The 15,224-nt window shown below is 40.3% G+C and overlaps 1 protein-coding gene across 1 annotated transcript; it reads right to left on the bottom strand.

The window, feature by feature from the left end:
* Positions 1–211: 211 nt before the first annotated feature.
* On the bottom strand, positions 212–12,227 carry LOC113136183 (equilibrative nucleoside transporter 2-like). The gene is made up of 13 exons (XM_026316751.1): positions 11,983–12,227; positions 9,077–9,124; positions 8,717–8,798; positions 6,944–7,089; positions 6,498–6,637; positions 6,282–6,416; positions 5,973–6,070; positions 5,487–5,556; positions 4,851–5,029; positions 4,627–4,729; positions 4,452–4,537; positions 3,392–3,591; positions 212–2,979 (listed from the first exon to the last, which is right to left on the bottom strand). The coding sequence occupies exons 2-13, from the start codon at positions 9,106–9,108 to the stop codon at positions 2,868–2,870; spliced, it is 1,383 nt and encodes a 460-aa protein (XP_026172536.1). The 5' UTR covers positions 9,109–9,124; positions 11,983–12,227; the 3' UTR covers positions 212–2,867.
* Positions 12,228–15,224: the final 2,997 nt, after the last annotated feature.

Raw genomic sequence — 15,224 nt, 5'->3', positions numbered from 1 at the left:
CAAATAATCCAGACCAGCATCTCAGCCACTTACTGTGATCCTGCTGATTCTCATCTAGCTACATTTTTGAATGCAGTTGGATGATTTTTTTTTTTTTTAAAACCTTAAGACTTTATCCTGTTGCAGTTTGCTCTTATTTTGAGCTAAAGCCCAGATCACAATTGAAAACAGGGTCCTGGTAAAGGGACTATTAATTACAACTAGACACAGATGGTTGAAACTAATAATTTATTCAGTCAAATCTTTATACATACATTATAAATTCCCTTTAACTCATGAAGAATAGTTTGGAAGTTTAATCAGAAAGTTCCTGTGTTTCGTTTGAATCAATCACATTAAGTATTGTGATGTAATGTGGTGCCAGCAGTGTATCCGAGAAAAGATCACGGTGACACAACATGCTACTTTGAATGTGCTGATACAAAACTGTTGTGTTGATGGGGTTACATGGAGTGCTAGTGTTGGAGGATTTCCTGCTGCTTCATGTTGACACATCTGCAATTAGTCACAAGCACAGGCTAATTACAAGTAGGCAGCACTTGTATTTACAACCAATCCAAGATGGTGTTCACTGCATTGCACTGAATGCAGCATCAATCAAGTCACATTAAAAAACAATCCTATTAATATTGCTCCCATTAGTTCATTGTCACTCACATATACCTGACACCTCAATGTAGAGTACATCTACAGTCAGTAAAACAAAACATAAACAGAAGCATAAAAATTACTGAACACTTAAGAAAGAGAGGAAAATTTTCAATTTACATAGTGATACTGACCACAGGGCTGAAACAGACAAATCTAGTCTGGATCAATAAGTTACTTTTCCATACATGGAGATGTTTCCCCAGTACAATTCCAACAAAACAATTTCATTTAAGTTATTCATTAGATAACTTAGAGCAGGGGTCTCCACCCTGGTCCTGGAGTGCTACTGTCCTGCAGGTTTTCCAACTATCCCTCCCCTTATAGCTTCTGATCCAGGTAGTTAGGGGTGGGTAGGGCAGGGATATCTGGAAAACAAGCAGGACAGTAGCTCTCGAAGACCAGGGTTGGAGGCCACTGAATTTGAGATTGGCACACTGGTGACAAGGTCTACAAAAACAAAACAAAAACCATTTGATAAAAGTTGCATAAATATTCACTATCTATACCAGGGGTGTCAAACTCATTTTAGGTCAGGGGCCATATGGAGGAAAATCTATTCCCAAGTGGGCCGGACCGGACCGACAAGGCAGCTAGCTCCGGGCCAGCTGACAGGTATAAGCCTACTTGCTCAGCCCTGGTATAAACAGTTTGCCTGCTTAATTAATTGCTATTGCGACACCCAGTGGACACATTTAGAACAGCAGTTTCTTTCAGTGAAAAATTGCAGCTAATTTAAACTTGAAATCATCTCGCGGGCCGGATTAAACCTGTTTGCGGGCCAGATCTGCCGCAAGTTTGACACTCCTGATCTATACCATATGAAACAAAAAAAAAAAAAAAAAAAAAAATTACTGCTATTACATTTGCAGTGCCATTTATTTATTTTTTTCCCCCCAACACTAAATCTATTTTTTAAAACTTCAGTTGGAACAGTGTCACTACTGGTACATCTAACAACCAAACTTACTGCTAAAAAAAAATTAAATAAACAATAAATAAATAGAAAAACAGAAGTAATCCCACAACTTGTATTGAAGTGCGAGTTTCTTTACAGCTTTAGACTCTGTGCCAGATCGGCATATCAAAACAGAAGTGCTGCCACTCAAACTTAAAACCCTGACATGTCCCCAAAAATACAACAAAGTATCAGCAGGTGTTGTGAAGTATTTTCTGACAGTCATATTTATCTTGTAGGTTTTTAAGTGAAGGAAACAAATCTCTGCAACTTCGATCTTTTGACCAGTAGATGGTAGCAGTAACCCTGATGCTGCAGAGACCACCAGTGCTGAAAGTCGGTGGAGAAAACATGTACTGGCAAAATGCCCAATCAGCAGTGGCATATTGAAACAATCAATTCCTGGACACAGGCATGTTAAGGATTCCCCAATTCTGCTACATAGCAGCAAGACCCCAAACCTCATCGGTAATGTTAACACTAACTCCAGAGGCTCTAGTCCGGGCCCTACTGAGGCTGTGCTTCATGCTCATGAAACATGTCACTAAATTTCAACTGGTTTCATACAGTACAATATTACAAACATGACTCACTCTACTTCTGTAACATGGTGCTGTTTCATAAAAAAATATTAAATAATCCTAATATCAAAAATTCCCAATGTTAATCTAACAAAAAGTAGATTCACTATAATCCCTAAAGTTGTCCAGTCCAAAAAGCGTGAAAAGTCATTGTGAAAAGCCAAGTTGAGTATAATTAAAGTGTGGCAGTAAGTATTTCTAAGTTTTGTTGATTGCATCATATGAAATGAATGAATTTCCCTTTATCTACAGTCAGCTGAGGATAATACCCCCCCCCCAAAACACTACTCAAAATATACTTGAATGAAACAAATGGTGTGAACCTAAAACAAAATAACAAATCACTCAAAATCTGTCCTACAACAACCCTGCAAAGGGCAAATATCATCTAACCTTTTTCTTCAGGTTATCAGAAAGTAACATGGAGTTATTTGGAGTAACATACAGTATTTCCCTTATTCCTTGGGTGGCATTTATTAACAATTCATTACAGTCTGTTTTTACAGCTTCACCCAAGTCCCCTGGCTGTAAAGGTCACCACGGTGCAACAGATGAATAATTTAAAAAAATATAAAATAAAATAAAGAGAAGCTTGTCTTGCAGAGAGTACCCTACAGTGTCTATTCTGTACTCTCTGTGTGTGCGTGTGTGTGTGCGTATGTGTGCGTATGTGTGCGCGACTAGACCAGAGCTCTGAGGCCGAAGGACACGGCTGCTCCTAAGGACAGACCTAAGGCCAAGAAGAAGGTCATCAGGGCCCCTGCAGTCTCTGCATCTTTGGGCTCCACTAATCTGATGAGAGAGAAGGTAGGAACATAAAATCAGCCACAGCACAGTTATTCAAGGACCATTTTAAACTGACGCCTTAACTACAAATCCCATACTTCTTATGACCTTTTCCCAAAGCATACAATAAATCTTTATAGCTGTCAGTCATATGAAATCAGCTTTCTGAGACTTTCTACCTGCATAACACCACTGACTTATCTAAGTGAACATTTAGCCACCTGCAGTTTTCTGTCCCCTGTGCTATGTTATGTTGATCCAGGTATCTTATGAATGCAGTCTGGTACAATATAAGAGGTTCACTTCAGTAACATGTAGGTCATTGCCAAATTGAATGAACCAATGAATTTCCATCCTAAAGAAAAGAAAATTACACATAAGCAGCTGACATCACCAGTGATGAACCTGTTGTACTCACTGTGGTGCATAGGACATGGACAGGCAGACGAAGTAGCCACTGGACAGAGAGAAGAAAGCCATGATGGCAGCGAAAATTCCATCATGATGGAAGTAGACGGGAAGGAATGAGCGGCTCTGGACGTTACAGAGCATCAGCAGAGGGATGAACACCACCCTGGAGACAACCAGCACCGGGAACAGACGAGACTCTTTACGAGGCTGCAGAGGAAACAGGAAAGACATGTTTCTATAGTAAAGGGTTATAGTGAGAACAGAACAACTAATGAGGAAGAGGAAGAGTCAAAAGGTCCTTTACAGGGGAACACATTAGGTTTAAATTTGTCACAAAACCAAACATTCCTGCAGGTACAAGGGAAATGTTGGAATTTAGCACCATGTTGGGAAGTGATAGAAACCAGACAGGAATAGCAACCCTGATACTGTTGATAGCCACAGCAGGGGGTTTCGTGCATGGGAGTGTGGGAGACGAGAAAACAGAGTTGTGTGGGAGAGACAGGACCATCTGGCACTGTGAAAGCAGCAACAATGTGGAACCAGGGCCTGACAGTAACTGTCCAGGAGAGAATCCAATCAGCCTGTTACTGCTTTTGTTCAGTGAAGGATGAATGGTCCTGTATACATAAACAATGGTCAGTATGATGCTAGCAGTATATTAGTATATTGCATTTATTAGAGACTTTGCCCCATGCTTTTTCTTAAGGCAGGCAGGATTAGCAATGTTGACAGACATCGCAGTCTGGATATATTATCTATCGACTGTTGGTTGATGGATTTGCATATAGTCAGCCTCAGGGAAAGCAGGGGAAGTGCAATTTAATGGCATGCTGATAGTAAGGAAGTGCAAAGCAGACAATTGCTATATGTGGGTGTAGGCAGTAATTTAATGCAGTGTAATGCATACATGGGTCAAGACGAATCTTTGAGTGAAGTCTTAGAATATTAGAAAGGTAAGTCATTTACATGAATTAAAAAAAAAAAAAAAAGTCAACAAACTCAAAAATGGCATTAGCGGCAGAACATTGGGCGCAGTAGAAACATTCCTCTCCTCAGACTCTCACCCAGCGTATCAGTGTGGTGATGGTCCGCCCAAACCAGTCATTGATGTTGAACATCAAGAAGCAGCACACGGAGATGAAGAAGCGTTCTGATAAACACGTGAACACAGATTAGACAAGAAATATATACACTCTATATACAGATATTTAGTAAGTGAAAGTCAAGACCTGATCATACCCCATTTTCCTGGGAATGATGTTTTGACATCCACAGTGACAGCAGGGAAGACAGACAGAGTGACTGTGAATACAAATGTCACACAGAACGCCATCACCCAGATCTAAAAAAAAAGAAAAAAAAAAAAAAGTTATACACTGTCCTAAATTACATAATGACATTCAATAACATCTTGTCATAGAACATTTGATCTTTTTATAGTTGTGATAAAGCAGTGAGTTTACCTTTTTGAAGACCTGTGTAACCGAGGCCTTGTCCTGTCGCTTCTCGACCTCCTCCACCTGCTTGGTCCCGTCTGAACTGGAAGTTACCTCATCCTCAGCTGGATCGCTGCCCATAGCTCTGCTGGCCAGTGAGCCATTGGCATGGCCGTTCAGCTTCTCGTTCTCCACTGTGCTGATCTCTGCAAACAAATATAAACATTATTTCCAAAATTCCAATTAGGCAGTAAAAAATGTAATTGTCAACATAAAGTCAAATACAAATTTTCAAATATGGCATGTGGTTAGCTTATGAGTCGGTGGACCACTCTGCACTTTTTAGCATTCATGGAAACACTGAGTGTACTGTGAGTCCTTATTGTCTGGGCACTCTTGAGAGTAGTTGGACAAATAGAGGGTTAACTGAGTTAATGAGATAATACTCCACTGAAGTGCTTTGATTCAAAACAGACAATGACAGAACTGTGGACTCTGGAAAAGCAAACAGATGTTGGACAAATGATTTATGATCTTAATTCTAGTAACGTTCAGGAGTGTACATGTGAAAATCAGGACACATCATGAGTTCACAGTATTGTTGCAGAGCCAAATGACAAACTGGGGGGGGGGCTCAAAAGTTTGTTGAAGCCAATGCCTCACCTTTCAGCAGCTCTTCTGTTGTACCCTCTTCATACTTGCTGCTTTTGTTTAGATAATACTGAGCAAAATCCTGCATGGTAACACCAGACAACACAAATTAGACCTTACAGTGAGAATAAAAACAATAAATACATAAACATATTGATCATGCCATTTTTATGACCAATTCTGAGAGCCATGGACAATTTAATCCACATTTCATTAAAATTTAATTCAGCTCTCTGCTCTCTCAGTCAAATGAGGCAGCCACAAATGCCACCAAGAGGTGCCACTTTCACAGGTTATTAATTACTACAGTCTCTGGCTATAGCTTTAGACCTTACTGTTTGCTTTTTCCAGATCAAAAGTCTATATCTAAGGAAAATAAACTGATGGGGAGATAAGGTTTTGTATTTCCTGAGAGCTGTCTATAATCAATGTCCAAATAATGTGCAAACTAATTGTCAGTGATTGTGGGTAATGTAATCATGCAGAGCTGGGACTGACCAGGCGGGGCAGGAGCAGGTAGCAAGAGAGTGCGACTAGTGTCCCCACACATGGTGTGATGAAGTAACCCAGTGCTGCCAACTCAGGGTCTGTATCACCTGAGTATTAAACAAAAGTTAGCAAAAAATTCTGGGAGAGAGCAAGATCAGAAAAATCAAGCATTGTTGGGAATAAAATGAGAGATTTCCTTTGTAGCACAAAGTGTGATGCTGATTTCACTAGCTCTACATTTAATTTGAATGTGCTCTTTTCCTAGGCAACCGGGGATTAGGCACCCAGTGGCGTTGCGTGTTTATGTGAGTGGCTTACTAGCTATGGCCAACAGCATGGCGATGGCAGCGAAGGTGCCGGCAAGACCCTGGCCACTCATAAAGATGGTGCTGTACTTCTGTGGCAGTAGACCCACCAGGCCAAACAGACTGCCCTGCAGCACAGCTCCAAATGCTGGGGAGAGGAACAGTCATTTCATTCAACACATTCAGTACTCTGCCTTTTTCAGACACTCACTCAGTCACACTGACTTACAGTTGATGAACCAAATTGTAGCCATGGTAATAGAGAAGAAGCGGTCTTCCTCCATGGGCACTTTGACCAGCACTGCTGTGAGGACGAAGAACAGCAGGATAAAGATGAGGCTACCAGCAATGCGCATTGCCTCAGATATCCTGCAACACAACCAATGAATACCAACATTAGTGCTTTAAGTGAGAACACAGAGTTCTACATCAAACTGGATAAGAAATACACCATAAAGGAATATTTAGTACAGAAGATGGTGATCCAGGCTATTGTTCATTACCAAATACTGTCAGTCTAATACTGTATGGGAAAAACAATTAGACTCATTGGTTTTAATGGACATTAAGAAAGATGAGATATCCTTCTGTGCATGAACAAACTATTTTGCATATTGACCAGTAACCATAACAAAATCCTGTGACACTGAACTAACTTCAGACCCTGTCCCTGACCTCTGGTAGAGGACTGAGTTGAGCAGGGTGAACAGCAGCAGGGGCAGCTGGGACAGCAAAGTCATCCAGTTGTTGAAGTGGTATTCTTTGTGGACAACCATTGTACCATTGCTCCATTGTGTTGTATTTAGGCGGTTTTGAAAATACTGCAAACCCAGAGGAACAAAAATACATTAGATTATCACTGTCCAATTATCCTGCACCTTTAAATCTCATATACAGTAAAGACAAATAAAGTGAGTTTACATCCAAGCATATATAAACAAACACACCATACACTGACCAGCTCTGTTTAAGAAGTCATTTACTCACTCTAACTTCCATTCTCTTTCAAAGTCTGTAGTTATTTTACACTTTAGAAACCAGTTCACATCTTTAGAGAAACTTTCACATACTGAATCCTGCTCAGCAAAGTGAGAAAACAAAAGATAAGTTGAAGTCCACCTTGACAGCAGACTGGACAGGAAATGCAATACTTCTTAAAGAAAGTTTAATGTGTGTAACAAGATGTTACAAATCTTTAACCAGTCTGTTGTGGCCAGTGTAATATTCACTGCTGCAATCTGCTGAGGCTGCAGCATCAGAGCCAGTGACACCAGCAAAATGATCTGGATTTGGGAAGGCTCCTCTGGAGCTGGCTGGAGAGAACAAAGCTTCACATACAGTAAGACTGACCATCATGGAGCATCATCTATCCCCTCAACAGCCTACAGGCCTAAGTGTGGAGCACTTTCGGTCAGAAACTTCCTCATCTCAACTCTGATTAACAACACAACAGGACGTCTGTCTTGCCAACTGGCGTCACCCTGTACAATGAGTTTTTTTTTTTTTTAATTTAAATGTTTATTTTAACATTTTTACTACATTAAAAAAAAACTCTAAAACTTCTTTACATACTTGTTATTTCTAAGAATATGTGAAGTGACTGGTAAAACTGTTACTTCTGGGAGATTAATAAAGCACAATCTAACCATCTAGCTTTGGCAATATTAAAATAGTCCAGTAATGCTGTTGTATGTATCTACAAAGGAGATAAAGGAGATGAGGAAAGAGCAAAGGGGAAAGGGCAATAATGTCCTTGGAATCTATGGGATGTCTTTCTCCATTAACTGCATAGAAACTGTTAATTACTGGACCCTTTGTCAACATGAAGCCACATTTCATAATATCCGGCTGGCTGACTATAGCAGAGATCCAGACAAGTCTAATAAGGATTATACATTTCAATATTGCTGTTCTCATCTAGATTATTGCTTGACTTTTACAGATTCAGTTTTCATTGGTAAGCAGCTGAAAGTAGCTGACTTGAAAAAAATCAACCCTTAAAAGAAAAGTTCAAGGCACTAAAGACGCTGTAACGTGTGAAATAAGGCTTCTCCTCACACCATGAGCCTACGTGGACATGTGCAGTCATCTACATGGTTATGCAGAGTCATATGATGTGGATTTGTGGATCATGCCACCCAGACTGCATAACATGTAAGATGTCAGTAAAATCACCAATTTAACTAATTTAATCCATTACGCACACTCACATGACATATGGCTGTTTTTCTTCACATTTTCCTTATTTATATAAATAGCATCACTGTTTACCCAGCATGAAATTCTTTAAGTAGTGAACTTGACCAGTGATTTGTTCACTATCATGTTAGAGAAAAGCCTTTAGGGAGATCTGAGTGGGAAAATTATGGGATACTTATTGGGTTTTATGGCACAGGTAATGTGTCAGATATACTGTCTTAGAGGAATCAAGTCGCTGTGTGATTTTACCAGTAATGCTGTCATGAAGAAGTTCCATGGTAAAAGTGTTCCCAGTCCCAAAATGAAGAAACATATCCCCACCAAGCAGCCACTGCCAATGGAGAAAAGTGTTACTGTACTTAAACACAGCAATTACAGTATGCAACATGAAGTGCTTTGCAGTCAAAATGTTAGCATTACAGGTTACATATACACAGCCTACATCAGTTTGAAATTAATGAAAGGCTTTAAAGCTGTTAAACCTTCTGTTAGGAACACTTCACATATAAAATGAAACTGTAGTCCACAGCAAATGATTTTAGTGAAACTATGGTCAAAAGCTAAAAGTGGGAAGTGAGAGTTTCTTGTTGCTATAAGATTTCAACTCACCGGTCCCGAGGAACATCTGTCCGGCCCTGCATACTGATGTAGGAGATTCTGGTGAAACCAGGGCAACAGGAAAGAAGAAATGTCAGCCACATTTTTAAAAGTTTCAAAAGAGTGTAGTTTGCTTACTGAACACTCCTCTGCTGAGGTTCGGCTGCTTAGAGATGCAGGAATCCATTTACATTCTGGCAAGAAACTGTGAGGGGCTGACCAAATAAAATGACCCCCTTACTTTGACTCTTGGTATGTCAAGTAAACCTGTGAGATCCGCTTCAACTCTTTACAGGTTTAGAGAGAGCTTTGCCTAATCCAGGGGCAGGAGACATTAAGAAGTGGAAAACTGGATACATCACACTCTGTAGAAGCTAATGGTCTAACTGAAGTACTGGACCTGAAGTCATTTCCGTAATGTTACATTTGATCTGTTCGGAGATGAACCCTCATTCCTATTTATATAAACCTATGAGCATTAGGACATTATCATAGAACTTGTAGTGTAATCTGTGCAGGAACAAGATGCAATCAGTTGCAAGTAATTTTCTGTGAAGGCTGTGGCAATGAAACCAGTACCCAGAGAAAACCCTATCTGATTTGTGCCTATTATACATATTAGATCACTGTGTACACACAGGCACTGCAATGCCACATCCACACAATCACCAACAGGAGTGAAGCAGGAGTGACTTGCAGCATTGCCACTGACAAAAAAAAAAAAAAAAAAAAAAAAAAGTGTGAGGCTGCTGTGTGTGTGTTTTGTTACACTCACATATCCTGCTTTAGGATTATGCAAAAGTTCCTCAAATACAGCTCATAACATGCTGACCAGTTATTCTTCTCTGCTGACTCAGCTGCTGTTAGTTTATTAGTGTTTCACCGTTATCCTACTTTCTTAAACTTGCTAATCGACACCTCTCTCTGCAAACAGCCATCGCACATAAGTAACTAGACACACAACCTGCTGCATCAGTCAGAGGCTGTAACACAACACATACTGCAAAATCATGCAAGTCACTTCAGTCAACACGCTTTTCCCATGCACCACAGTTGTAACAGCTGTTACCAGCTATGAGCTAGCTAAGCTAAAATGAAAGCCTGTTTGCTCGCTGGGGAGATGGATGGCAACACGGCTGGTCTCCCCCTCAGTGGGGCAGGATCCTACATGATTAGCCATGGTTTCCAAAGCCTGCTTTGTTACAAGCTTGGCAAGATGTTTCCTACCTCAATCAAGTGTATTTTACACATATTAAACCAGCTCTCATGTCACTAAACCCTTTCCCACGTTAGTAGATCCATGTAAAAACTGCCAACTCTGCCATGCTACTGACTCTTAAATATTCAAGTCAAGAAACAATAAGAAAAACACATTTTCAAGTGAAGGGGGGGGGGCTATTAACATTCTAGTCCTTTCTCCATCTTTATTTCCTGGCAGACAGAGTGAGTGGGGCCACTGTTTCAAGAAAAAGACACCTCCCAACACTTTGACGTTGTGAATGAGCTCCAAGGTGGGCTTTTAAACCACCATTTGTGCACAAACATTACTCTTCAGATTCAGGCCACGTTGCTTTGCTTTAAATGCAGCAGCAGCTCTTCACACACATGTTGCTGTGGGCGCTGTGAGCACAATCAGTAGGTGTAAGACTTCAGTGTAAGACTTGAAGCAGCCTGTGGTTGTTTCAGTTGAGGGTTTTCTAGGTACGCATTTTGGCGGGAGATGTAGAGGACAAACAGCTGCTATGTCACAAGGCTGAAAATGACATGCCCTGATCTCAGCCACACAGGATATTTGTGTTTGTCTCTTCATGTAGGAAATAAATACTACACGTGTCTCCAAACCTCCACCTACGTAAGATTACAACATCGCTCCGGTATTTTCCACTAACAGACATCAAGCTGTCTTAAAAGCCTTCTTTGCTGGGAGCTTCCAGGGGAACAACACAAACAGAGAAAAGAACAATGATATACAATAAATTATCTACAGCTACACACAGACACAGCCTGAGTTAGAGACACATCCATGAGACCATATCAAAACCTACAGACTTAAGCTGGGAAACTACTACCGTAGGCCATTCTAGTATTTTTGTTACCAAATATAAACTCTTTCTTGCATTTCCTATTAGCCCTTAAAAACAGTGTCAGTAAAACCCAAGGAAGTGTGCCTGTTTCAGTATTGAGTCACAGGAGATGACTGCTCCTTACTGTAATCCAAAATGAGTCAAATGAACCATGTGCTCACCGTGTGGCAGGGGCAGTGTAAGACTAAAGTACATTAACTAAAAAGTTCAATCTATCTGAGTATATATGAGCATATGTACATGTATGCCCAAACACATGTAGGTCTGTATGGAGTCAAACTTATATGGATGGACTCACTCAGCTCTGTATAACTGGGGTCACAGACAACAGATATGGTTCACCCTCACAATTTAACTACATAAAAACATGACTGGCAGAAACATATACTGTGCATGTACACACAATGGAAACTGGGTAATATATTAGTGTATGTTTACCGAGGACACAGCTAAGCATAGATGAATACACGTGTGTGACCATAACAGAGACAGCTAAAGAACAGCTGTTTCTTTAAGCAGCAGAGAAAGCACCAAACATGAATAAATATCAACTGTGGTGTGACGCTAAAACCACTAAAACACTATAGTTTCACTACACTTACAAACCTCACTTCATGTTGAGGCCCCCACGTAAGTAACGTTGATGCTAGTCTGACTGACAGAGGAGAACCTGAGCTGTCCTGTTTCATCAGCCAGTCCACAGTGAAGCAAACAAACGTGGGCGGAAATAACACATTATCAACAAAACACACCATCCTCAATAGCATATGGCTGTGCCCCGCTCAACATGAGTGCTAAGTTAGCTAACGACATGCAGGAATGCGACAGACTCACCTTGTTGCGTCGGTCTCTAACTCACGTTATATATTCATTGTTTCCCGGTAAAACCAAGCACGTGTAAGGTCCCAATCGTCCAGAAAGTGATTGATTGGGATATTGATTAACACCTGTATGTATCCGTCGCACCTACACTGACGGAAAAGTACAAATGACTACGGTAAAAAAAAAAAACGTGCCAGCAGCTCGAGGGCTCGCCTTTTTTTTTAGTCGTCGCTACAAAGCTACAACAATTTACAGAACAAGCACTTCCGGTTGAGTGATTAGCGGTTATTTCGTATTTCATATCTATACCCTGCTGGGGGCGAGGCTAAAGAGACGGGCCAAAAAGGCATTTTGGACAAAATGTGTGGCACTCAAATATAAGACCCCTGCATATTATTAATTATTGTGTTTGTTCACTGTACAAATATGTAATAATATTCTATGTATTCGGCAATAACCGGGTGTATTTTCTGGTAAAGTTTGATTTCAAAGCGCCTTCTTGTCATTTCTTGTGTGTGTCCTCTTATAAAGTTTAAGCACTCATTCCCCCTCTCACCTTATATCTGGGTACGATCCATATGGTCACAATTAGGAGTCTGATACTGACTGCATATAATCAGAAAACAATCCAACAGTCACTAACCATCTTTAGGAGCCTGGTGCTACTGTGCTTATAAGTTGTTATAAAAGCCCAAGTAGATCAGTCTGACTTCCTGTTTTGTTTTGATATCATGTGGTGTGTTTTACATCTTCTCAAGTTACTTCTTGTGAATCAATGATCCTTGTGCATCTAGTTAGTCTAGTTCAGTTAATCAGGAGGTACCCATTCATTTGTCATTTGCCAGTTTGTCTGTGCTGTTACAGGGTGTTCAGTCAGTTTACCAGCCTTCATTCATAGTCACGTCTGTCTCTAGTGTATGCACAGTGTTACATTTGTTTTGGATTACAATTTCTGCCTACATCTGGGACACAGCAAACACATACACAGTGATAAGGACTGTGTGCCAAGGTGCTTAGACAAGTTACCATCCCAGAGTGTCTGTGTTGCCCAAAACCTAAGTTATTGAATGGTTATCTATTCCGGCCACAGACACAAAGTTTTATACCCCATAATAAAAAGTCAAATGGTGCCACCAACTGGAGCAGCACCAAAAGAAAACTTTTTCAATATATGTTTTAATGAGCTTTAATATCTGCAGGACATGCCTTGCGTGTATTTTCTTTCTAAATAAATCTGTTGGCATACTGTACACCAGGGGCATCATTAGACATAATCATTCAGCTCTGAATATCTTGAGCTCAGCTCCGAAAAATATTTGATATTAGAGCAAAGAGGAACTAATTGCAGTGTTTGAGATAGCAGTATTTTAGTGATGCACATGAAAGAGGAAGTGGGAGGATGGTGCAAATGGCCAAAAGTTGATACTATTGCACAACTTCTGCTTGCAACCTAACCAGTAGGAAGATTTTCTGCCAAGTACAAGTTGTTCCCTAAGTTACACACACTGCTCTAAGTCTCACCAGTGAAACTATTTGCTTCCCTTTGCAAATTATTGTATGGCTACAGAAGGATGGACAATTATATCTTACACAAAACAATTTAAGCACCTTGAAAAAGGAGAATTTAACCTTTGAGTGTGCATGTCTGTGTAAAAACATTTTTCACAACATTATTCATTATATAATATCAAGGTGAAAACTCCCCTACTAACTGCTGCCTATCTCCTTCTTACCAAAGAAAACATAAGCCCAGTACAACTTTATTTTTACAACAGATTTTTTTGTTTGCATTCATGGAGTATTTTTGTGTGTGCACATTTGTTGGTGGTGGCAGGTTGGAGTGTGTGTGTGTTTTAGGAAGAATAATTTTGCCTAGTGCCCCAATAATCACAATAAACAGCCCTGGCAGGTGCACATGGTTTGTATTTAACAGCTGTGTGATACTGACACACAACATTATTTTTTTGAGCACCTGTATGCTTTACCACGTAATGCTGGCAAGTTTGCACAACATAAAGTCTTAGTGATAAGTTAATGTTTTTATGTATAGCAACCATACAATATTTCTTATATTGCTTTAAGTGTGGAACACTGAAAAATGTCTGCTACAATACCTGTTATCATTCCACAGTCACAGGATTTAATACAACTGTTATGTGTGGGCGAAGAAGAGAGCAGGGAGAGCAGGATTCAAGCGCAGGACAAGGCTTAGTAGCAGGGACTTGACAACAATGGAACAAACTCAAGTAAGTGGCAAAATACATTCCGGCCGCAAACAAAGGAAAGGGGCTGGTACAAGTAGAGTCTGGGATAGAGTCCAATCGGTTCAGGTGAAGTGGTCAGTTACACAAATGAGCCCCAAGCCATTTAGCAGCATGCCAGCCAGACAGGAAGTCTGTGAACAAAAATAAAGGTCCAGGGGAGGAGGTCTGACACTAGATCATAACAGCAACATCTTAATTAAATCTTCCTAGATATTGCAGCATAGTATGTTACTGTAATACCACTTCTCAGAAGGAGGGTAGGGCACATTCATGAATGCTGTCACAGTGTGTTCTTTTCTATTTCCTCTAACGTGTTTACTACAATACCAACTGTAATCCCTACTGAGTGCTCAACTCCCCTTCAGTGTTTATCATATTTTGGTACGTGTTTTATTATTTTTAAATCCACCATCAGTGTAGTGCATTGACACAAAACTGTAAAGTAAGAATGTTTTAAAAGACAATGAGTTGCCAGAATTCATCTCACAGTCTGATGTAACAGCAGATGCTGTCGTGCAATGCTATGCAAACAGTGGAGAGCAGTCAGTTGCTCTGTGTGTGTTTCGGATGCAGCTGTTTTCTGTAAAGGTGTCCTGTGCCTTCTGCTGCACACTCAGTGAACTGCACTGACATCATACAGTGCAGCCTAAATACATGGAATGTGATGTATCTCTACAAACTAAAAATGCAACCAGAGAAAATCCTCTGGTATGTATTGCATTTATTTTTTACTTCTGCACAATTTAATCAGTACTATCTTTGGAGCTAACTTTAATTTCACTGAAGTTTTCTGTGACTGCTCTGCGGTGGCAGGATCAGGGCTGTGACACATATAGTAGATGAAAACTCTTAACTATAATTCAGGGGTGCTGCAGGTGCACTAAACCAGGTGTCACCAACCCTGGTCCTCAAGGCCCACTGTCCTGCTGGTTTTCCACCTATCTCTTCTCTTCCAGTTTCTGATTGGCTGAACACACCTGATCCAGATAA

Source organism: Mastacembelus armatus, chromosome 18 (assembly GCF_900324485.2).
Source record: "Mastacembelus armatus chromosome 18, fMasArm1.2, whole genome shotgun sequence".
Lineage (NCBI taxonomy): Eukaryota > Metazoa > Chordata > Actinopteri > Synbranchiformes > Mastacembelidae > Mastacembelus > Mastacembelus armatus.
The sequence above is the reverse complement of the archived record's forward strand: the minus strand, read 5'-3'. Positions and strand labels throughout refer to the sequence as shown.

Bases quoted from the DNA above. Each gene is read 5' to 3' on its own strand.
- LOC113136183 (XM_026316751.1), bottom strand. From the start codon at position 9,108: ATGCAGGGCCGGACAGATGTTCCTCGGGACCG. The intron at 6,071-6,281 runs GTAAGCCACTCA...TTTAATACTCAG, and splicing joins CATGCTGTTGGCCATAGCTA to GTGATACAGACCCTGAGTTG. The intron at 4,538-4,626 runs GTATGATCAGGT...CGTGTTTATCAG, and splicing joins ATCATTCCCAGGAAAATGGG to AACGCTTCTTCATCTCCGTG.